The sequence below is a fragment of the Erpetoichthys calabaricus genome, chromosome 11 (genome assembly GCF_900747795.2).
Source record: "Erpetoichthys calabaricus chromosome 11, fErpCal1.3, whole genome shotgun sequence".
Classification (NCBI taxonomy): Eukaryota; Metazoa; Chordata; class Cladistia; order Polypteriformes; family Polypteridae; genus Erpetoichthys; species Erpetoichthys calabaricus.
In genome coordinates this window covers 22,806,848-22,833,471 of record NC_041404.2, presented here as the reverse complement: position 1 = coordinate 22,833,471, position 26,624 = coordinate 22,806,848, and the positions used below count along the sequence as shown (strand labels likewise).

General features: G+C 33.6%; 1 protein-coding gene across 1 annotated transcript in view; it reads right to left on the bottom strand.

The window, feature by feature from the left end:
- Positions 1–62: 62 nt before the first annotated feature.
- pdlim4 (PDZ and LIM domain 4) overlaps positions 63–26,624 on the bottom strand; it is a 69,514-nt gene continuing 42,952 nt past the window's right edge. Inside the window, exons 4-7 of the mRNA XM_028812800.2 lie at positions 5,519–5,706; positions 4,785–4,942; positions 1,753–1,873; positions 63–878 (exon numbers count right to left, since the gene is read on the bottom strand). Coding sequence (XP_028668633.1) covers positions 674–878; positions 1,753–1,873; positions 4,785–4,942; positions 5,519–5,706 — 672 coding nt within the window. The 3' untranslated portion in view covers positions 63–673. The remainder of the gene's footprint in view (positions 879–1,752; positions 1,874–4,784; positions 4,943–5,518; positions 5,707–26,624) is intronic.

The window sequence follows — 26,624 nt, the reverse complement described above, 5'->3', positions numbered from 1 at the left end:
AAACTGTATCTGATCTGTACAAATAATAATTACTAGATTTCAGAATTACAAAAGGCTCTCCATTGACTGTAATCCTATACTTTATTAAACCTGGCACAACAACACTTATTTTCATTGGCAAAACATACAATATTTTATGCATACACTATTTGTTTAATCTGAATGGAATTAGTACAGACAGCAGTTCTAAACACCAGTGTTTATTATAAAGAAGTTGTGATATTGTGTTGACATTTAGTGTAGAAACTCTTATCGCTAACCACTGCTCACAGATTTACAAAGACATTAAACTGAAAAAAAAACAAACCATGATTTTTTTAACCAGGACTGACAAGGGTACATGTTATTTGTATGAAAATAGTTGGTAATGTGTAAAAGTAAAGTAAATTAGCTAATTCTGATACAAAATAGCGATCACAAGATATTACCAGACATTTTATGCATGTTTTGTTAATAACAATTACACATGGTGCTCTGACTGGATTTAAATATTAAACAAAAAAGCACTGAAGATAATTTACCAACAAAACTGTATACTGTAGCTTAAAAGAGTAAAAATCTAGAGCAGGAAAGTCTTTTTTTCTTTGTTGAAATTAACAAATATTTTATGTAGAAAAAAAATCAAAAAGTAATATTAAAAAGGAAACAACGATGATGGGGAAAATACATTTGTTTAAACAAGTTCCACTTTGGAGTTGGGGTACACTGCCACAACATCATATCCTTCTGGAGGCTTAACTCTCTCCTTTGCATGTGTCTCACAGTACAGCTCTTCTTCAATGAAGAAATAGCCTCGCTGCTTAAGATTCAGTCCACAATCACTGCACATGAAACACTCAGGGTGATAAAGCTTGTCTCTTGCTTTTACAATGGTGCCACTGTGGATTCAAAAGGAACATATGAAACTCAGCCTAACTAACCTTGGAGAACAAATATTTACTATTTTGCTTCTAGAACACACCTGACATTGCTTGACTGATAGTGATAAAAAAGCTTATTTTATTTCTGAAGCCTGTTTGTTTGGAACTGAGAAGTAGCATAAAACATTTAAAATTAAAGCTTAGGGACACAAAAACATACAATGGAAAAAATGTTTAATATAAATCTTTATAATGAAAACTTTTATTTCACTTGTTTTTTTCTAATAAATGTGGCAGAAACAGCCTGATATTAAAATTAATCATTTGCTTTGCTTTTCTTTTTACTTTATGTTCAGCCTTCCAGGTTTCTTACACTAAAATAACATTCTATCTTAATCTATTCATAAAAGAAAACACTGGTGGACATGTAGCAAGTTACTAGAGAGAACACAATCATTTGTCAGTTTTTAATCTGTATAATATGGATCTCATTGTTACAAGAAAAATCAAATACAGGTATTCCGCAATTTCACTTGACTCCCATTTTCTGTCATTTTGATACTTATCAAAAGCAACTTTTTATGATCCATAAAATATACCTATTTTACTTTTATAAGGTGATTCTTTAGGTATATGCTTAGAAAACAATTTTACAAATGAGTCAAACGTTAAGGATCGACTTTTTATATTTATATATTAGTAAATGAAGCTATAATCACTGTGAAAGGAAAGTGTATCTGGGAAGTACACATGCTGTAAATTGTACTGCATGTATATGAGCAATTTCATATTGTTACAGAAAACAATTCCAAGGTCAGAAATCCACTCTACAAGTATAATTATAAAACAGACTGGCAATGGGGAAAAAGGCTAAGCTAAATCAGGTACTTACACAATTCCATTCCCACACCTGGTACACTGTGGGAGCTTCTGTAAACCAGGCACCATGCTGCCAAGTTTTGACACTGGAGATTTTATATTCTTAGGGCCAGAAGGTCTCTCTGGTCTTTCACCTGTCACATAATTAAAAAAATACATTATGGAATCTTCAGTTTAAAAAGTTAATTCATTTTCCAAATGTACCTTTCCCACTACAGAGGTCTTTGGAGACACAGATCATCCCAGCAGTGGCTGATACAAGGCAAAAAACAACTCTAAACAAGATGCCAGTCAAATGCAGAATCCCTCAAGAAAGCTAATTTGTCAAATATGTTAATATAAATATCTTAGGAAGAAAAGCCACACTAACTAACATTAGCAGAATGGGAAATGAATTATAGAAAGAAAAAGGAGGTCTAGCATTAAAACACAACTGAAACAATTTTATTAGTTAAAAAAATGTTAAATTGAAAATAATGTTGTTATCAAGTAAAAATGTTTCTGAAAGATTTGTTTTGTGTTACAAAAACAACATGGTGGCAAATATTACTGATAGGTAAATAAACTGCTGGGTAAAAATCTATATCTGTTTCCTGGGGTCACATCCAGTAAATCAATATGGTGGAAGGTAATGATCCATACGTAGGAGCTATTATAATTCAGAGAGCTATTTCTTATACTAGAGGCATATCGAAAACAGCAGACTTAAAAGAATAGAATGAACAATGCTAGACATATACTGTACATGAACCATACAAGTAAAGATGACTAATAAATGAAAATTAAAATGAATCATGATGCATTGGGATGCTGAAAATAAAGAGATACTGCAATATAAAATATCTCTTTTAAGAGTTTTCAAATCATTAGAATACATTTTGTTCTTAAACTGTTAATTTCTGTCACAAGAATTAAAACTGTGTTAAATTTTGTCATCATGGAGTTATTGAATGTAGACTGATGGGCAAAAATGGCAATTTTATAAATTTAAAATTACACCTACAGCCAGGGCCAGCGCCACCATTAAGGCAAATTAGGCATTCACCTAGGGTGCAGATCATCAATGGGGAGACCTAGCCTAGCTACTGAACAGTCAGTTGGTGCACTAATAAAGCTTGAACTTGGGTGCAAAATAACATAGCACCAGTACTGACTATAGCACAGTAAAGTGTGTAGAAAGTGAATGGGTCTGAATACTTTCTGAATCCACTGTAGTTTCTAAGAATTTATAAGCATTCCTAATTTAAGAGTCAAATATTTTTGAAGGTGCCACACTGAACAAAGTAATTAAAGGGAAAGGCAGCTGCTAGCAATTAAAATATTCCACATTAAAGGAACTGATATGAACAAAAATTTGTTAAAGTATGGCTGAGCTTTATCTCAGCACAGAAGCTGCCATTATGCCTGCGCTGAGCAATTTGTTCAGTGATTCAACATGTTATTTTACAAAGCAATGATTAAAAAGGTTAAACATTTTAAAAGATTATGGCAGTAGTCAGGTGGGTTACAAATTAACACAGGTTACACTGCAGTACTATGTAGTTTAAGCAGGTAAAATATTTGTTTTCTTTAGGTAGTATCACAAAATTTGTGCTTTTATTCATTTAACATTTACATATTCATGGCCTACTACAATTAAGAAAAAAAATATTTTTAAAATTCTGAAAACATTTTATTCTGTAAACTTTTTATCACAAAAGACTTTATGAGAAAGGATCATATTTAGATAGCATTTTAAAATATTACTAATTTCAAAGTGTTGTTGTTTACTTCAAAATTCAGTCAAAATGTACCATGTACTTTGTTATCATGTTGCTGTAAATTATATACATGTGTATTTTATAAATCACCTTGTGTTTTTTATAAATTGCCTAATGGTATGTCTTATAAAAGATGCTATATAAAATAAAGTTAGATTGTATTTACTGAACTGTTAATTTAATGTAAAACAACATAAAAGCTTCTCATACCTGTCAATGTTTGAAAAACAAATTACAACTTTGTGAAGATGAAATAATCTTCTTTGGAAAATGAAATACTGTAGATAATATTTCACATTTTAGTGCTTGCATTTATACAAATTCCTCAATTTAGTCTGTCAACATTCATAAAACACCAACTCAGTGTTTACTCTGCTAGTTGCTTTTGTTATTGTATGCAAACTTTTCAGAAAGTGTGCTTCTGTAGTCATTATCTGGTTTATTTGGTATGAACTTAACCAAATAAAATTACATGAAGCTAGCATTGCTATGGCAATAAAGTAAATGTGTCACAAGGAGGAACGGTGACTTTCCTGTTCAAATACTGGCCCAGGCACGGTATGCATGGCTTTTTGGTTTCCTTCTACACACAAAAGAAATACAGGTTAGTCTAACTGGATACTGGAAATCTGTCCTGCATTAGTAAGAGTTTTTGTGTTTTTGAGTGTATCCTACAAAAGACCCAAAATAATATTTATTTCAACCAAATACAAATTAGTGCTTCTCTGTTGCAAAAATGTTTGGTTTTATATATATATATTTTTAGTGAGTCACTGAATTTAACAAGAAAAAAACATAGCTATTATGCTAATGATAAATAACAGTATTTTTTAAATAGTAATTGGGCCTAGCAAGCCCAACTTAAACGTCAGCAGAAAGATGGACACTACTGATTCTTTCATGTGTGAAAAGTTTTGCAGCTGAAAATGTAAAGAGCTATAAATACCCAAATATTGCAAAGAGACCTGAATGTTCTGTTGTAAAATCCCATTAATTTATAACATTAGTTTCTTTGACACTATGGCCCAAAATCAATTATATATGGAAATGACTTAAGACTTTTTACTCCATAAAATGTTTCAGCTAAAATAATACAACAAAGATGTGAAATGGTTTTGGATTAACTGCTAGAAATATTGAGCACATACAGAGCACATAATGAGCTTTATTATGATTTTTTAAAAGACCTAATAACCTAATGGTAATTTCTAAATTATTTTGTTTTAATACCTACAGATTACTAGGTGCTTAGTTCAGCAAACATATAAACTGTACTAGTACTTACCACCATCTTCAGCCTCAAGGATACCCTGCAGGTATCTGAAGGACCCAGATTGCTTTGGCTCTGAAACTGGTACTTCATGATCCTGAAGCATCTTGTAGACATCTGATTCAGTGTCAACACCATTTCTGTAACTTGGAGAAAATAGTGATGGCTCCGGACTGAAAGAAAAAACAAATATGAAATGATAAATTACTGCACACAAGAATTTGTATTTTCTTAAAAAAGGGGTGAAAAGAATGATGCAAATGTGCATGTTAAGAGGAGAAAAGCTGAAGTTAGGTACTGAATTTCCATCATAAATACAACTGAAATCATATCAAGCAGGCCAGGTGAAAGGATAATCACAAGATCTCTGTTTATACTATACATATTCCAGCATCCTCTAGCTCAAATCTCACCTCTGCTGAAGCCTCATCGTTTGTTAGAAGAAGAATCAGAACCAGTGTTCTTGCACACCTTTCTTCTTTAAGTTTAAAATATCTAGTTCCTAATATCCAATAAATCTTTAAAGGTTGCCTGAAACTATTGTACTATATGACACATTTAAATTAAAGTTTATGGAAAATTATTACTTAATAGTTTTATATTTTAGGGCAAGACAACATAGTGGAACGATAACAGTTTGAAATAAACTACTGGAAACAAAAAAGAGCTTAATGTTCACTTTTTTAAATCAGCATGTATTGCAACAAAACTGATGCAAATACTTTCAGAAGAAAGTAAATCTAATTCACCTGTGAGGTGAACCAATACTAAGGCTCCCAATTTGCCTAGGCAAGCTGTTGTCTGTGTTGCTATCAGAGTACAGTCCTTTAGGATTATTGTATTGTAGATTCACTTTAGAACTGCCATTACTCAAGAATCTCTCAGGTGAAAATGGGGGTGGTCTTCTGTTTTGTCCACTTGGAATGTCTGTAAACTCCTAAAACAAAGAGAAAAAGATACATTTATTTTTATAACAAATTACACATACGCATGTGTGTGTTTACAGAAACTGTCACACGGTATATCTGTCCATCCATTTCCTTAACCTGCTTTATCTAAATTCTTGCTTCAATATTGTGAAAAGCCACACCCTAAAGACATACAATCAGTTTTAACTATATTACTAAAATAAAATGAATGTGAATATATAAGTCAGTTGATAATTCGTTTAAACTTCAGTACTAGAATACAAATTTTATGTACAGTAGGTAATTTTATGTTAAAGGGTAAAACGGTATAAGAGCTTCATAAAAGTGTTGTATGACTGGCTGGCTGTGTGTATGTGTGTGTGCAAGTGTTTGTGTGTGTTTACAGTTTCATTTAAGACAGCAAAAATGGTTAGAGCTGCTCCTGTTAGCAGTTTTACATTTAGTAGTCATCCGTATTTTAGTAGTTTAGTAGTATTTTAGTAGCAATGTAGTATTTTGGAACTTAGTACTTTAGTAGTATACTGTTTTAGTGAGATTTTACATTTCTTTTGTAAATTTTTACATTAGTAGGTTTAACACTTACTGAATAACTATATGAAATCCCTATATATTTATTCTGATACTATCGATGATAAAGTTAATTGAAAATCAATTTTGTTTACTGGTTTCGTTTATATTACACCTTTTTCTGGCAGGCTATATATTTTACAAGACTCAAGACATAGTGTTTCAAAAGCTTATAGATGTTTTTCTCATTTCTACAGAATTCCAAGAAAACTCTAAAACAGCTTGTTTACTCTTACTTGTATAAATCTTCATTACAGATTCAGAATTTTCATAATTTCAGAATGTCCTGACTAAAATTTGTATAGTCATTTATGGCTAAAAATTCTTCTGGGCTGGTAACTTTTGTCCCTTCAAATTTTAAATGGTATTTAATTTAAAACTTCAATATTGACATAATATGTAACCAGGTTACATTGTAGCTTGGTCTTCAAGTAAATTTTTATTCATTTTCACATTTTTGACAATTCATAGAGCTCAATTTACCATCATATATATAAATCTAAGTAAATAGGAAATTATTACCAAAATAAAATAATATACAAACAGAAGGAGCCTCTTCAAACTAAAACAGAAAAGATTCAAATGTAATGGATTTTATACCAGAAAAAGACAAAGACATTCTAAAGAAAGCAGTAATTCACACTAGGGGTGTTTCATATATTAACATGAAGGAACTTGAAAAATAAATATTCTTTTCAAACTTAGTCAATAGTAGAGCTGGATATACTCCAGGGATTCTCCCAGGACATTTTATCATTTATATTTTAAACAGCTAAAAAAAATTCTAAATTTCCTCAAATATTTCAAGATACAGTATGCATTAAAATGATTAATGTTTGAAACATACTTCTAATAAAAATGTAGGACACTGTTGAGCCAAAACTTGACACAGTCTTTGACAAACATCAAAGCACTGAAAGGTTAAAGATGGAGAGACACAACTGATTCTGTGACTACAGATGGCTAAATTAAAAGCAACCATATCTTTGTATCTTCAAAGGAAAGAGGACTGATTGTGTGCATTGTAGAATTTATTTGCACTTAAGAGGAAAAACCAAGCTATCCCATTTTAAGAAGATGGTAAAGTCAAAAGAAAAAATATTTTCAGGAAATCCACATCATTTGTTTGTACAAAACATTTGACATAATGGCCCAATGGCGCAAAACATTTGAATCTAATACATTATAATATACTATTATAACTTGAATATGGTGGGCAATTTTGGTTCTCATTCTGTACTGTAGATGTACATTTGGATTTTTTTTGCTCCATACTTTTTAATTGTTTTTATTTTTCTTTACCTTTATATGGGGAATTGTATCCCGTAGCTACACTGTATGGCCAAACATTTATGGACACCTCACCATTACACCCATATCAGCTTGTTGGCCACTCCATTATAAAACCATGGACATTAATTGTGAATTGGGCCCTCTTTACTGCTATATTAGCCTCCACTGTTCTGGTAAGGCATTCCCAAAGATTCTGGAGTGTGTTTGTAGGAATCAGTGCCCATTCAGACAAATGAGCATTTGTAGGGTCAGGGACTGATACTGGATGAGAAGACCTGGCTTGTTGTCAGGGATCCATTCCAAAGATGTTCAATAGGGTTGAGGTCAAGACTCTGTGAAGGTGACTCATTCTCCTCCATACCAAATTTATAAAGTCATGACTTTATGGACCTGGCTTTCTACACATGGGCACAGTCATGCTAGAACAGTACAGTACCTTCCCCAAACTGTTGCCACAAAGTTGGAAGCACACAATTGTCTACAATGTCATTTTATGCTGTAACATTAACAATACTCTTAATTGTACTCTTAATTGTAACCAGGGTTTCTAGCCTAAATCTTTTAAACTGCCCCAGGGCCATTATCCCTACTCTAACAAACTTTACAGTAGGCACTACATAGTCTAGAAGATAGCATTCTCCTGGCATCTGCCAAACCCAAATTTGTCTATCTGACTGCCAGATAGTGAGACTTGATTTGTTACTTCAGAGATCATGTTTCCACTGCTCCAAAGTCCAAAGGTGTCATGCTTTACACCACTCCAATGAAAGCTTGGCATTGTGCAAGTTGATCTTACGCTTGTGTGCAGCTACTCAGCCAAGGAAACACATTTCATGAAGCTTCTGACACACACACTTGTCCTGATGTTGTTTCCATTGGCAGTTTGGAACTCTCCTGTGAGTGATGTGACAGGGAATTGTTGATTTTAACGCACTTGGCACTTCAACATTTGGTGGCCTGGTTCGGTGAGTTTGCGTGGTCTACCACCTTGTGGCTGAGCTTTTGTTGCTCCTCAACTTTTCCACTTTATAATAATATCACTTAGAATTGACTGGGGCAGATCTTGCAGAGCAGGCATTTTATGTACCGACATGTGGCAAAGGTGGCATGCTATGACAGTGCCACATTTAAAGTCATTGAACTTTTCAGCACATCCCACTTTATTGCCAATGTAGCTTGCATGGTTGTGTGCTTGATTTTATGCATGTGTTATCAATAGGTATGGCTGAAACACCTAAACTCAATAATTTGAAAGGGTGTCCACATTATTTTGGCCATATAGTGTATATTCATGTAGTAATTAACAAAGATCAGAAATGCTACCGAGGGAAAAACACATAATGATTGCAAAACAGGAGAAGATATTTCAGTGTTTGTTGTATCAGCGTGACTAAATAGCATATTTAAAACAAATGTAAAAAAATCCTAACAAACACAAAAATGCCAATTAAATTCCTACAAAGTGAGCAATAACTGTTAAAAATGTCCAGATTAAAATTGTAAAGGAAGACACTGGGACATATTAAGTTTATAGTGTCTTTAACTGTCACACCATTCAGTCATTTAACTATTATAATAAAAGTTTGATAGTGTATTATACACGTGCTACTGTATAACCTACTGCTAATAGCACTTTTCACACATGTGCACATGGGAGGCAGCTAAAGGGCTTAAATGAGGGCAATTCCAAATCAGACTGGGATGTGGCAGAGTGCACAGATTCCTTTTCTCGCTTTTCTGCAAACCATTCATTGGAAATTCCGTCTGGCCCTGTTGACATCACTTTCGGGTCCAAACCTATGGATGAAGACCTTTCTGGTTCCAGCCCCTTTGATGTCATTTCCGGGCCCGAGCCTATGGTTGAAGACCCTTCCTATCCCGGCCCCTTTGACATCACTTCCTATACTGGCCTTTAAAAGCCTCCACCTTTCCCCTATCCCCTCAGTTCTGTTTTGGACTCCAGTTTGTGCACATCAGTGCTAAACACTTGTTTGCAATTTTGCAGCCAGGAAAACAATATACGGGTGGCTGCCCCAAACCTTGCTATGGCTCTTGTTCGAGTTTGTGACACATTATAAAAAGATGTATTGCTTGATTACAAGTTTGAATGTTGAAATTGGTTGTCCAGCTCATGACATTGAGGATTACAACTGCATGAAGAAATAGGATAACAGAGCAAATAAAAAGGTACTGTTTGGAAAGAAGGTCTAAAACCACTGTGATCCCTAAGGAAACAGATCCACTGCTCAAAGATACCACATGAGTCTGTATGAAGCCCTACATTATAAACTGCAAATAAAATATGGAAATAAATTCCAGGAAAAGACAGGAAGTTAACCTTGAAAAAAATGCTTAAAATACAATTTTACATTTTTTCATGTCCTTTATTGACACTGATACTATACTTTTAAAAAAGGCTAACTATAACAGGGATAGGCAAACTTAATCGTGGAGCACCATAGTAACTATAAATTGAAATGGATTAAATGGAATGGGTTTAAATCTTAAATATTCTGTAAATGAATATAATACTTACTTGGAATTCGTCTTTATGCATTTTAGTTTTTATCTAGTAACTAGCAAAATACCCGTGCTTCGCAGCAGAGAAGTAGTGTGTTAAAGAGGTTATGAAAAAAAAAAGGAAACATTTTAAAAATAACGTAACATGATTGTCAATGTAATTGTGTTGTCATTGTTATGAGTGTTGCTGTCTTTTATATATATAATATACACACACGCACACACATAAACATATATATACATATACATATATATACATATCTACATATACACATATCTACATATATATATATATACATATACACATCCACATATATATACATATATATATATATATATATACACATATCAACATATATATACACACATACATACACACACACATACATATATATATATATATATATATATATATATATATATATATATATATATATATACACACACACACACACACAGACACATATATATATATATATATAAATATTTACATATCTACACATATACACATCTAGATATATATACACATATATATACATATGTACATAATATATATATATATATATATATATATATATATATATATCTAGACATACATACATAGATAGATTGACACATACATATATACATATGTACATATATATATATATATGTAATTGTGTTGTCATTGTTATGAGTGTTGCTGTCATATATATATATATATATAGCAAAATACCCGCGCTTTGCAGCGGAGAAGTAGTGTGTTAAAGAGGTTATGTAACTATATATATACATAAACATATATACATATATATACATATCTACATATACACATATCTACATATACATACGTATATATACATATACACATCCAGATATACATATATATATACATATACAAATTTACATATCTACATATATATATATATATAAATATAGACATACATATATACATACATACATTCACATATATATATATATATATATATATATATATATATATATATATATACATATCAACTTATTGGCTCCTGTATTTAGGATATAGCGGGTTGGATAATGGATGGATGGACATTTGTATGCATAGCCCTATTTGATCATTTTCGTTTTTTTTCTTTCTTCAGTAATATTTCAGTAAACCCGGAGCTTGTCAGTTCAAATCGTGGTACTGACACCACTGTGTGACCCTGAGGAAGTCACTTCACCTGCCTGTGCTGCAAAAAACAAAAGTAATGTAACAAATTGTACCTCAGATGTTGTAAGTTGCTGGAATAAAGGCATATGTAAAATAGATAAATATGTATTATACACATAGGAAGTATTAATTTATTTTCAGTTAAGTCATCTGCAGCAAACTTTTATAAATGAGGGTTTCTCCTTTTTAGATAGTGCAAACTGTTTCTTCTTCATTGACGTTTTCTCTTGGAGAGCTTTTTTCATTTCATTGAAAATGAAAGCAGCAGCTGCCAAAATATGTAGCTTTCTTATTAATTTTTCAACATTGTGTAAAATAAATGAATAAAGTAACATAAAAGGTTTAAATACTGGTTATCCTTTTACACTAAAATATTACTAAAGAGATACAAAAAAAGTAAAATGGATATGTTGTTTTTCTTTAAGGAGATTAAATATTACTGAAGAAAGAAAAAAAAATTAAACAGCCAAATGGGGCTATGCATACGAACTTAAAAGGTTTAAATAAAACAGAAATATATATTTTATTTTTACTTGCTTAACTTGTGGAGGGTGTATCCTGTAGCAAAGCCCTAACTTTTTTCGTGAAAGCCCGTTTCAGTCAATAAGTCTTAAAAAACCGTGTAAAGATATTGACAATAAGCTACGCAAACCCAGCAAGACATGGAATCGTTTAAATCAAGTATCATTACATCTTCCTTTCTTAAAGAGAAGTAAGGCAGTACTTATAAGCTTACATATTTATATATAGACATACATACATACATACACACACATATATATATATATATATATATATAATCTATATCCGAAGCTGTGCAAGCACACTCTTGAGAATGCAACGTATAGTTGTACAGAAGAAAAGCAATCTTGCCTCAAATGAATGGCAACCTTTTGTAGGTCTATGAAGTTAATTTAAACTTTAGGTTTACACGGTGCTTTCTTTCCGAAGTACCTGCACTCATGAATATGTCTGTATGTGTCAGTCGGTCAAATCCACGCGCTTCGCACCGGCGAGGTACCATCCATCCATCCATTTTCCAACCCGCTGAATCCGAACACAGGGTCACGGGGGTCTGCTGGAGCCAATCCCAGCCAACACAGGGCACAAGGCAGGGAACCAATCCCGGGCAGGGTGCCAACCCACCGCAGGACACACACAAACACACCCACACACCAAGCACACACTAGGGCCAATTTAGAATCGCCAATCCACCTAACCTGCATGTCTTTGGACTGTGGGAGGAAACCAGAGCGCCCGGAGGAAACCCACGCAGACACGGGGAGAACATGCAAACTCCATGCAGGGTAGACCCGGGAACTGAACCCGGGTCTCCTAACTGCGAGGCAGCAGCGCTACCACTGCGCCACCGTGCCGCCCGCGAAGTACCGCTTTTAAATTTTTATTAAGAAGAAAATAAAACCTTTTTAAATTGAGGGAAAATATACTAATAACAGTTTGTTAAGGATCCGTTTTTTTGTGAAGCTGCCTTCACTCGAGTGATCACTTCGACCTGACTTGGTGGCCAACTATAAGCGTTACCTGGTAGGTAACCACCCACACAATCAGATTGTGAATCAGACTACGAATGCCGTGAATGTAATTACACACTCACTGCACTTGCTTACGGTAATCGAACCTCGGACGTCAGCGCTAGAGGGGCTTAGCAGCGGTGAAGTATTGCTTTTAAATTTTAATTAAGAACAAAAGAAAACCTCAGAGGTTCGATTCCCGTAAGGGAGTGAAGTGAGTGGCCGGTTACCTACCAGGTAACGCTTATGGTTGGACAGCAAGTGACGTAACATCAGCCACGGTGCCTTCAGTTGTGAGAAGCAGATCATAGAATGATTGAAAATAGTTTTGCATTTACCTTTTTAGTAAAAGGCGAGCTTTTATGCCTGAGAAATCACCCCGTAAATGCACACGTTTAATTGCACATGTGTTAATATGTATGCTTACACAGTATTAAAAGACACTCAAAAATTAACGTCATTTACCATCAGCCATGGTGCCTTCAGTTGTGAGAAGCAGATCATAGAATGATTGAAAATAGTTTTGCATTTACCTTTTTAGTAAAAGGCGAGCTTTTAAGCCTGAGAAATCACCCCGTAAATGCACACGTTTAATTGCACATGTGTTAATATGTATGGTTACACAGTATTAAAAGACAGTGAACAAAGTCATTTACCTTTGTTCCCGCGTTTGATAAAAGGCGAGCTTTTAAGCCTGAGAAATCACCCCGTAAATGCACGTTTAATTGCACATGTGTTAATATGAATGCTTACACAGTATTAAAAGACACTCAAAAATTAACGTCATTTACCTTCGTTCCCACGTTTGACTCGTGCTGTAAATCTCTTCCTTGTTTTTAGTTCACGTGATTACGTAGGAGGCGTGATGACGCGATACGTGACTCCGCCTCCTCCATTAGAGTATATGGACAAAAAACATGTTCCAGTTATGACCATTACGCGCAGAATTTCGAAATGAAACCTGCCTAACTTTTGTAAGTAAGCTGTAAGGAATGAGCCTGCTAAATTTCATCCTTCCACCTACACGGGAAGTTCGAGAATTAGTGATGAGTCAGTCAGTCAGTCAGTCAGTCAGTCAGTGAGGGCTTTGCCTTTTATTAATATGTATAGATTAATAATAAGCTTGATGTTGACATTAAAGTTCTAAATTTATAAATTCCAGCTGGACAATTACCTGGTAAAAGGTTTTGATTAAGATTAATGCAAATGACAAACCATTAATCTGGCTTGCTTTTTAGTGAAAAAGTGACCTAGCCAAAACTCACCAAGACAAATTTCACTTTGCCATGTTCTTTTAAATGAAAGAGGTTCCATCATATGCTGCTGAATGGTACATGGGCAGCCACAAATCTCTGTAGCCACAGTGCCCCAGAAGCATTGAGTGTGCCCCCATCTGATCTATAACAAGATTGATAATACAGTTGCTTCACAATTAAAAGAAAAATATGAATATGGAGAAAGCCAATATAAAACACTTTGAAACAGTGCCCTATTTAAATGCAAAAACTAAAAAAGAAACTGGAAATAAATAAAGCTTCAGGACCCAGATGGAACTGTTACATGTGTACACACTGAATTCTAAAATTCTTAATTAAATCCTAGAACTATTTGATACGTTTTAATCACAATTTATTTTTTATCATTGTAATGGCATAGACATTAATATAGGCATGCAGTGCCAGATTAACCAATAGGCACATGTAGCATATGCAAGGGGCCCCGCAATTTCGGGGGCCTCCAAATGGTGGACCCAATATTTAATGAAAAAGTGTAGCATTGAAAAACTGGTCTTTAAAAATATTATCTTTACGTTTTTAAACTGTAAATTTCTTACACAACAAAACTTTAGGGGCCTAACACATAAAATTCACATAAATATTATAAGATTCTTATTATAATCGAGAATAAAATAATTATTTAGTCCGGTTTGAACTGTTCAGAATCTAAACTTCAGATGATGCAGACCAAAAGGGCCCCCAAATTTGAAATGTGCTACGGGCCCCCAAAGCTTTTAATCCGGCCCTGTAGGCATGTTATGTTTCTCAGAAAGAGCAAGTGACAGAAAAGTTGTATATTAGTTAGTAGAATACACAATAAGTAGCCTTCTGACTTTGAAGCCTCCACCTGTAATCAATTAACTGTTTTCATTTACTTAATATTCAGTTTCATAGTTACATATGCAGTAACTATGACTGATTTCTGTATCTCTGCTTGATATCTACTGTTTAAAAATGTAAGAATATTTCCAAATTGCTCCTGCTATTTGTCAGTGCTTAACTTTTCGGTATTTATGTATTTGTTGTGCAATTATTCTCATTCTGTAGATTTACATTTGGAAAAATTTTAGTTTTTTCTCCATACTTTTTCATTTCTTTTTATTTTTCTTTACATTTATATGTGGAATTGTATTCCCTAGTTACACTGTATGGCCAAACATTTGTGGACACCTCACCATTACACCCATATCAGCTTGTTGGCCATTCCATTCCAAAACCATGGACATTAATTGTGAATTGAGCCCTCTTTACTGCTATATTAGCCTCCACTGTTCTGGTAAGGTGTTCCCAAAGATTCTGGAGTGTGTTTATAGGAATCAGTGCCCATTCAGACAAATGAGCATTTGTAAGGTCAGGGACTGGTACTGGATGAGAAGACCTGGCTTGTAGTCAGGGATCCATCCCAAAGATGTTCAATAGGGTTGAGGTCAAGACTCTGTGAAGGTCACTCATTTTCCTCCACACCAAATTTATAGACCTGGCTTTGTACACATGGGCACAGTCATGCTGGGACAATACAGTACCTTCCCCAAACTGCTGTCACAAAGTTGGAAGCACACAATTGTCTACAATGTCATTTTATGCTGTAACATTAACAGTACCATTAATTTGAACAAGGGGTCCAAGCCCAAATCTTTTAAACTGCCCCAGGCCATTATCCCTACTCTAAAAAACTTTACAGTAGGCACTACATAGTCCAGAAGATAGTATTCTCCTGGCATCTGCCAAACCCAAATTTGTCTATCTGACTGCCAGATAGTGAGACTTGATTTGTTACTTCAGAGATCATGTTTCCACTGCTCCAAAGTCCAAAGGTGTCATACTTTACACCACTCCAGCAAAAGCTTAGCATTGTGCAAGTTGATCTTCGGTTTATGTGCAGCTGCTCAGCCATGGAAACACATTTTATGAAGCTCCTGACACACACAGTTGTCCTGATGTTGCTTCCAGAGGCAGTTTGGAACTCTTTGTTGATTTTAATGCACTTTGCACTTCAACACTTGGTGGCCTAGCTCGGTGAGTTTGCGTGGTCTACCACTTCGTGGCTTAGCTTTTGTTGCTCCTCAACGTTTCCACTTTACAATAAGAGCACTTAGAATTGGCTGGCACAGATTTTGCAGAGCAGACATTTTATGTACCCACATGTGGCAAAGGTGGCATATTATGACAGTGCTACATTTTAAGTCATTGAGTTTTTCAATACAACCCACTTTATTGCCAATATAACTTGCATGGCTGTGTGCTTGATTTTATGCATCTGTTAATACTCCTCTATAGCGCTAAGATAAAAACTGATTATAAGCTGCTGCAGTATATTGGCTCTTTTCAGTCTTCTTAGTAAGATAAAAACTGATCATAAGCTGCTGCAGTATATTGGCTCTTTTCAGTCTCCTTAGTAAGAATAGGCATTGTTGGACCTTCTTCACAAGGTGTATGGTGTTTAGAGACCAGAAGAGGTACTCTATATGTGGATCCTGAAAAATATGAAGTGAGTTACTCTTTCTACTTGCACATTGTTTATTCTGAGGGATATTTTCTCTGTCCTATTTGTTTATTTGAAATCAATTATTATATCTTTTGTTTTTAATAGTGCCAATATTTATTATTCTCTATACAGTATGGGCATCTATAGAGTGAATGCCTTTCATATCAAACCATTTTGTTTTATATGAAGAATACTGTATCATTTTTTGCACACTTAGTTTTCAATGAGTAATGAGTGATGAGTTTAGTCTTGCACCACCTAATGTGCTTTAAAATATCTGTACTCACAAACAAATAAAATGCATGCATGGGGAATTCAACAGCATATGAAATGTACAATAAAATGTTCCCCCAGAAGAATTTCATTTTATCATAAAGACAATGTGTTCATTCTACAATTAAGTAAAAATTACTTGACAACATATTACTGTACACATAAATGCACATACACTGTAAAGTATATTGTAACTAATGAAAGAGACTTAATGTTTCTTAGAGTCTTACAAATTGTGCACAAATAAAATTCAATAGTGTGACATTTTGAGTGCAATGTAAAATAGCAATAAAGAACAAAGTTAATTAGGGTATGCCAGCATGGTGTAACATAAAAACTAAACCTGTTATTTCTGAATTCATAGTAGTTGGCTTTAATTCATGGCATACAGGGAATAATGCCGGACAGCAAAAGCATATTTCTTAAAAGCTGTTAGCTTTCTTATGATACTTTTGTGTGCAACCATATCATAAATGTGAAACTCACTGTGTACTACACATATACCCACGTGCCTTTTTATTTTATACAAATGTCAAAATATGAGATAAATACTAGATAAGACTAATTTTACCTTCAGAACAGTTTGAATTCTTTAAAGAAAAAAAGAAAAAACATGTTCATAATTATGAATGCAAAATTATTTGCCAAAATTATCATAAGATTGAATCTTGATTTAGATAGATAGATAGATAGATAGATAGATAGATAGATAGATAGATAGATAGATAGATAGATAGATAGATAGATAGATAGATAGATACTTTATTAATCCCAAGGGGAAATTCACATACTCCAGCAGCACCTTACTGATACAAATAAACAATATTAAATTAAAGATTGATAATAATGCAGGTAAAAACAGACAATAACTTTATATAATGTTAACGTTTACCCCCCCGGGTGGAACTGAAGAGTCGCATAGTTTGGGGGAGGAACGATCTCCTCAATCTGTCAGTGGAGCAGGACAGTGACAGCAGTCTGTCGCTGAATCTGCTCCTCTGTCTAGTGATGACACTGTTTAGTGGATGCAGTGGATTTTCCATAATTGATAGGAGCCTGCTGAGCGCCCGTCGCTCTGCCACAGATGTCAAACTGTCCAGCTCCATTCCAACAATGTATAAATAACCTAAAAAGTTAGGTTATTTCAGAAAAAGGGTTGAAGAATAATACAAATCTGTATATTGCACTGCCCGTATACAGCAAGATTTTAATTTCCATATCTTCACTCTAAATCTGTCCCTTCACCCTAGCTCTACTGACGTCATCAAGTTTTTTAGAATTATCTGTATACTGAAAACATCATCACTTGCCTCAACATTTGTGTTCATATGTACATTTTCTGCCAAAAAACTTGAGTATATGTATTTCAGCATCAAAATTATAACTATCTGTTTGAGTTTTTCCACTCTGGTTTCTGACTTCACTACAGAACTGAAACTTTTCTTCTATAACATAAATTAACTCTACTTGTAAAATGCCATTGGATCATACAGCATTATAATGATAACTTTAAGAAGAACTTCATATTTAAGCAGGTTTAAGAATACTAAATTGACTAGAAATTACTATTCTGTGATGTGTTCCTGCTCCTTATTTTATGCATTTCTCAATGACCTCTATTATGTGCAGTCTTGGAAAGTGTGAAAGTCGACTTGCTCCTCTTTGACGTCTTCTTAGTCATTATAGGTTAAAGCACATTATGATGATAGCTGTATTTACATGAACATGGTTAATGGATGAATCTCATCTATTGTGGACTTATCTCCTTTAATTGATACTTTTTGAATTACATTAATTAAGCCCAACAACTTCCCTAAGTCTGTGCCCCATTTCAGTTACTGGGTGCTAATAGCTTTACTATTCTTTGCTCAGAACAGAATGCAATGAGTTGTACCATTAGCACTTGGCAGTATCTTGTTTCACTTCTGTGCTGACGTTTTCCACTTTATACAGTATTATTAAAAGCAAGCACCATCTGAATAAAACAAAAATAATAAACACATTAACAAAACAATATGAATAATTAAAAAAGATATGGATACACATCAAACTGTGTTAACCATTTGAAATTGCATTTTAATAAACAAAAATGCAAGTGCTTCACTTTGGCAAAAGGAGAATTCATTATAATAACAAGATGGGCACATTAGCCAACAATAAGCAACCTTCATATGATAAAATATGTAGAGGTTTTTAATTATGCAGCATTCATATTCTCTACGCAATGTGTCAAAAAATTATAAAAAGCAAATAAAATTTGGGGTTATATTGTAAATAAACTTAAATGCAAATATGGGCTAGTAAGACCACACCTAGAATACTGTGTACAGTAAATGTCACTGCTATACAAAAATTATACAGTATGATGGGAAAAGCTGATGTAATGTACTATGATACAGACTTCCTTTCTAAGGAAATATCTTTCAGTTTTCAAATGCGTAAAAACATGAATTTAGTTTAGCTATATTACACAATGGCATTTACTATTTGCTGAATAATGACATGTACTATCTATAGCTATTGTATAGTGGCCATTGAATGTCCCCGGTCTAACACATTAAGAATAACTTCTGACAAAATGAAGGAACTAAGCTGCAACACTAAGGTGCTACCTTTCTTTTTTTTGAAAAACGGCAAGCAAAGAATAGTTCCCCTTAACAGTTAAGCTTTAATTATCAGGATATCAGCATTTCACGTGTACTCTTAAGTGCCCTCGTATGATATTAGATTAAGGTTCTGGAACCATTTAATTTTTTCATTTTTACTTAATGATATACCTTACTGTGAGCAGATACCCAAATTTACAATATTAAAATACAACACAATCAAAAAGGCAAAATTTGTTTTTGATATTTAAACTTTTCTTTACTTGGTATTTTCTCATAATATACTGTAAATAATGCAAGGGTACTTACACATTTGATTATAGTATAATTTATTTATACTTTTACAACGGAAACAACAGCAACACACAATACTTTCTTAGGTTCACACAGTGAGTTACTAATCACAATTGAACCAGGAACCTTGTGGCTTACTGAACAAAGCCTTCACAACTAAACTTCACTTTTTAGTTGCTGGCCAATAGAGGGAAATCCCTCCAAATTTCCTATGTGTATGTACTTATGGTCGCTCCCTTCCCCAGGAGAATACACAAGACACAGGCATATGGTGTTCATTTAGTCTTAAAGGCTACAGCTGCATACAATTACTAAAAATAAAACAGTTATTCATGTTGTGGTTATCCTTGCTCTTCAGTATTATACATATACAACCTTTACCTTTCTAATGTGTTTGCTTCTTTACTCTGTCTTTGTACACTTTTTATACTTGTCCTGCTAAACAAGAACAAAGGGAAACCATGACAAGACTCTTAGGGAAACTTGAAAAATGACTTCCACTGTCTGTACATGATAGCTGGGAGATATTTGAAAATTCAAGTGATTTTATGAAAGAGAGAGAAAGGATTAAGGATGGAGATTAGCAGCATGAAGTTTCCCTCTCCATCCTATCCTCTGAGAATACAGAAAACCTGATTACTGTGTTGTACTTTATCTGTTGTACGAGTTTAATTTTTTGTTTAATTACACAGCACTTTACTTAAGGTATCTTCGAATAGGTGGAGTTTGACTGGAAGCATTCTAAAAATATGCCAGATATCCATTATAAAAAGATCAGCCACTACTTTAAAGCTACAGTATGTGTAATTCTGCAGAGAAAAAATAAAAGTACAGCTTTTAAAAATAATTAATCCAACACTGGTATGAGCCTTTCTAGCTCTAAGAGTTTTTAGATGTTGCATGCAGAAAAAATGTCTCAAATAAAATAAACATGGTAATTCATTTAATAACATTTTAAAACAGAACAAATAACAAATATTTTGATTAGATATTGCAATAAGAATGTATGAAAAAGAATGAATTTTCTTGTTTATATAGATAATTTTGTGGGTTTGGGTAAGGCTCTTTTCAGTTTCAGCATGACTGTGAACCTGTGCACAAACCAGGTCCATAAAGACATGATTTGACAAGTTTGGCATTGAAGAACATGAGTGGCCTGCACAAAGCATCGACTACAACCGTATTGAACACCTCTGGGACAGAAGTCCCTGATTTCACAAATGCTCTTGTAGCTGAATGGGCACAACTTCCCACATACATATTCCAAAATCATGTGGAAAGACTTTGGAGAAGAGTGGAGACTGTTACAGCCTCAAAAGCAGTGGGGTGGGGGGTTTGGAGTTTTGTCAACTTCATATAAATGTAATGAATTATTATTATTATTATTATATTAATGCCCATGATTTTGGAATAGGATATCCAAAGAGCTCATCTGGCGAAATGGTCAGGTGCCCACAAACTTTTGACCATGTAGTATAACTTCTTCAGTATACATGTCAGGTCTGCTGTTTGTCAATAATTGGGTTATACTGTATATTAACACCATGGGTTAAAATATCAAGTTCACAGAATACAGAGTTTTCTAACATATTCTGTTCAAAGGAAAGTTTTAAACTTAGATTTTATCTGCTCTTTTTGCAAAATTCAATGTAGGCAATGAACATTTTGTCACACATATTGTCAAAAGCCATGATGGTAGACATATCCTTCTATTTTTAATAGCTATGATGTTAGGTAAGGTAAAAATAGCAGGATATGAACAAATGAGATATCGAAAAGTACTAGGGATTAGGAAATACAGCCATGATTGACTGTAAGCCTTGGAAAAGGGTGGGTTAAATGCATGGATAAATACAAATACAATCTTAGTATACTGTAAATATGGTATGGCTGTGACATAAATACACAAAAAAGTTAAAAAAAAATATTGATTTTTATTGATTTTCACTATTAGCTTATGAAAGACATTAATGTTACCATTCATCAAGCCTTGAGACAGGTAATAATATCTGTCATGTTTTTAAATTCAACCATAAAACAATTCACAATGCTACAGTAAAAAAAAAAAAAAGAAAACCAGATAAAGACACATAACAACAAACCTTAATCTGAAATTTATACATATTTATGTTAGATTGATCAGGTATTAATATGCTAGAAAAATCATATACTTTGTACAGAAAGTAAAATGAAAGTGTGTACTAGGTTTTGATGTTTATAGATGGTAATGGAAACCATATGCCCCGACAAATTATTTGATTTTTGTATTTGACACAACACAGGCTAGTAAGCTGAAATGGAATCAGAGGAAAGCATTTACAGTCTCCACTGATCTGTCAAAAACATACAAATATCGCTATTATTTTATTAAATGTTATTATGTTTATTCAGCTGGATCATTCAATCTGCCCCAAGCAAAATGGAATTTTCATTCATTTTCAAAACCATTTTATCCTAATTGTGAATGCAACTCTCAGGACTGTTGTTACACTAGGAAGAATACAGTGCATTCTGAAGAAGTAGGCCTTTAATCTTTACTTTACAAAGAACATCTCATATCTAGTACAAACACATGAAACATGAAAATGCAAACTGGATTCCTCTGTCATTAATATTATTAATGTAGTATATGTATGTTAGTGATATGCTTAAGTACAATTATCATTGTCCTCCAATACACAGTAATATTATCTTTTTTGATACAGGCAGGTACACAATGAAGTGCATTTTTAATACAATCAATGACAAGTCAAATAAAGCACCGAACTGATATTTTTTAACTGTTATGTAAGCTCTATCAAAGTAATGTAAAGAAAATCTAATTTACATTGTAACAATTTATTGCTGATAAACAGATTTTGCCATTTACTCAAATTGGAAATAATGCTGAACACTTACACATCTACCCTGTCATACATGACACCAAGCTCCATATATTTTGGTTTTTTTTTCTCCACACATCCAAGCTCCAGCAGAATGCCAGGCTACACACAAGACTGCTCCATTGTGCTTCCTTAAATTGGCCATGTATAAACCAGCTGATTTAGTTGAGTTATTATGGATTATGCCAGATGGTATTGGGTTTACACTGAGTTAAGGGGCTGATTGCTTACTATGTATGTGGCCTTGTGTATACTGATGATATCTAAAAACTATACAAGACACTGCTAGAGACTAGAGAATCTTATGTCTTTCCAAAAAATATAGTTAAATGTTATAGTCAGGGAAGATAGCAGTTTTCTGATGAACTGCCTTTAATGTATCCATTTTTGCTTTTGCTGCCATTTGAATGAGTCAAGTCCAGTCGAGTCAAATTTATGTAGCACTTTTAAAACAACAAATAGTTGAACAAAGTACTTTACACCATGTGGCCACATAATCAGGGCCTGATTAGCATTCAGCTTTTCAACATAGTTTGGTAACTGCCAACTTAGCTGCCTCAATAAGGTGGATTATATTTGGCAAATAATCGTGCAAAAAAGACATAACATAGTCATGCTATTCAGAACACCTCTTGCTTTAAAAGTAAAATTGAAAAGGTTAAACACTTACTACAGCATAATCACTGCTGAACCTCCTTTCATTAGCATGATATTACTGCCTCTTTCATTAGGCCTCAACCCAACCCTACCTTAGCAGCATCAACTTGTACATGTTGGCAATGTGTGGTAAGGGATTAGGTAGCCTTATTCTGTGGTAATGCTAGACTTAAGAGTTAACAGGTTATATAGCATGGTCCAGATCTACAGGTAACTATGCAACTTTTAATGCAATGCAATGATTGCATAATTAGATCTGGACCACCCTGTAATGCTAAACCATGTTCATTAGCACTCCTAATTAATAACTGTCTTGCCCATCAAATGTACAGAAGTCAAGTAGAAGAGGTGTGCTTAAGGGTTAAGCAAAAACAAATCGTCTGGCACGACCAAGGCCACTTACAAAAAGGTCAGAGATCACTTATTTATGTGTAACTGAGCTAGCTAAATCATAGTCACTAAGCAAAACTAAGTTATAACTAGGAAACAATTTGATCAAGGACAAAGTCTTCTTTCCCTCTCTTCACAAAAAAAAATTCTGACAATACTTTAACTCTATGTCCAATAAAAACAAATACTCAAAATACTGGTGCCCATTTTCTTCATAATCTTATAAAAAAGCACTGATAATAAAGAATGTCATAATGGTAAAAGCTTAAGCAAGTGGTACAGCAAAATTATTAATTTAATTGCTAATAATATGGTTATTAAACAATTGAAAAAGCTCAAAACACCTGTCTTTCACTAAGACATGATTAAAACTTTGACCCTGAAAACAAGTCTTTGCATTATTCAAATGTAATAAAAAATATTACTAATTTTTGTAAACATAAGCAACAGTACAGTAAAATAAAAAAGAGGTAGTGTGGCAGTACTTGTAATAACCTCTTGTAATTTTACAAAAGTACTTTTGATATAGGAAAGAGAATTATAATGGTGAAAAATTAAAAGAGGTAACAGGTTCCAGGAAAAATCCTTCCATTGTCATCACAATGTTTAGATTTCAGCTGTGTTTTCTAATAACATGTAACCATGAAAGAATATAGTGGTATCATCCCTTTGCAATGTCCAAAACTAATATATCGATTCATTTTCAAAATAAAATGCATGACTTTTGAAGACATAATACAATACTCAACTACAGAAATATTGCTAAACATTTATCAGGCAAACATGACAGCAAAAGAAGCTACCTATTATTATCACAAGTCAATCATCATTGCTATAGATTTTAAAAGAAGAAACGTTTATCAAAAACTGTGCAAAAATAAATTACACAGAACATGAAATGCAGTGTTAATACATACTTACAACCTTTGAAACCTACTCTCCCTTTAATCTTTTTAAATGTATCTTACATAACTATGCATTCAGATATTTGTAAATCATGTTATTAATGTCAGACTTTATAGATATAAACAACATGTAGTACCTACATAGCGATGCCTAGAAATGATGGTTTAGATTTATAATGGTAATGAATCTTCAAGGATTCTGTCTGGGAGTTTAACATATGTTTTTAATTTCAAAAAGAAGCAATAAAGATACCATGTTTAACATGGACCAAGGTAAAAAAATTGAACCATAATGATTATGAAACAGGCTTCCTTAAAACATATATATCCTAGTAATATTTTAAGAAAAAGCAAAATGCTTCATTAAATGCAGTAGTGAAAATATTGTTTTTCATTACCTTCAACAGTGTGCAAAATTCAGCTACATGTGTGGTCCTTATTCAGACATTTAACACAAACCATGTGTTTTACAAACTCAAACACAATTTGCTTTAAGTTCTTCTAAGATAATGACATTTCTTTTAACTAAAATATATCAGAATTTTGCCCATATTATTATCATTTACAATATAATCAAAGGTTTGAAGAGTGGTAGCTAATTATTGGTATTTGAAAAATAAACAGCTTAATTAATTACAATTTTCTTAAGTATGGTGCGTTCAGTAAAATCTAGAATAACAGTATCTTTTGTTTTAATATGAAACAACATTTGACAAATTCTTAGATATTCCCTGGTTAGCCATCCTGGGATATCCTGGGATTTGCTCATTGACACAAGTCTGACAGTCCTCTCATACTCTTAGTCAATAGTGTTTTAGACATATAGTTACAAAAAGATCCTGAAAAAAATGTAAAAAATTCACATCTAATGAAGACACAGTTTTTTATCTAGTGTTTGTTGTGTACATGAAACACAAATAAGTAAATAAGAATTTCATACATGAACAATACTAAGGCATTCTACCAATGCAAGGGAGGATCTTCCTCTGGGTACTGTATTTTTTACTCCACATTCCAAAAATTAGTGTATCTGGTTAATGGCAGCTATAAATTGGCTAGGGTGAGTAAGAGTAGATTGGCTCCTGTCTTGTGCCTAAGAACCAACTCCATATAATCTCAAACTGCATAAGAAGGAAAGAAAATGGATGAAACACCCAGTATTAGGAAATGGAAACTGTAAAGCAGCAGATCCAAAATAAGCAACAAGAATCTGGATTTTTAGCATTCACAAAAATTACTTTAAGCTTCATTTATGCTCAAATAATCTATTCACTTCAATAATAAAAACCAGTGGAAACACTTGAAGTGGGAGTGTCTGTGAAATGAATAGTGCAAAGGTTGTGTGACAATTGGATTCAACAATTTAAACATTGCTTTAAATATTTTTTTTTTACTTTGTAATGTTTAATTTCTGTAGACATTTAAAAGCTAACCTTAAAAAATGATTGAGATATTTGTGAACTGTCATTCATGCACCTGCCTTACATTTGGTTCAGTCAAATCAACATCAGTGTATTACGTATAAAGCCATCATGATATGTTGAGTGCTTTATCTGGAAATTTTCACACATACACAGGCCAGGAATATTCCATGTAATTATACTAAACCTTGACCTGGGACATAGGAGGGTCAAGGTTTCCAGGAATTTTGGCACTGCTTTTTTGCACACAATAATCTTACCTTGCATTCTACAATGTTCAAAAAATTAAGGCAACACTTAATCATCACAATGTAACACCAAGTCAGTTAAGCTTCAGGGATACCAATCTGTCGAGGTAGGAAGCATAAGCGAATGTGAATCAATGTCACCTGCTTTGGTGCAAATGAACAACAGGTGCCCTGAGAAGGCAACAGTAAGACAATCCCCAAAAAGGGAATGGTTTTGTAGGTGGACACGGACACAATTGATCTCTCCTTATCCTTCCTGATTTTTTAGTTTTGCATTTTACTAGTGTCCTTGCCACTACTGGTGGCATAAGTTGGTAGCTGCAGCCGGTTCAGGTTGCACAGGTAGTCCAGCTCCTCCAGGATGGCACATCCATACATGCAGTCTCAAGAAGGTTTGCTGTG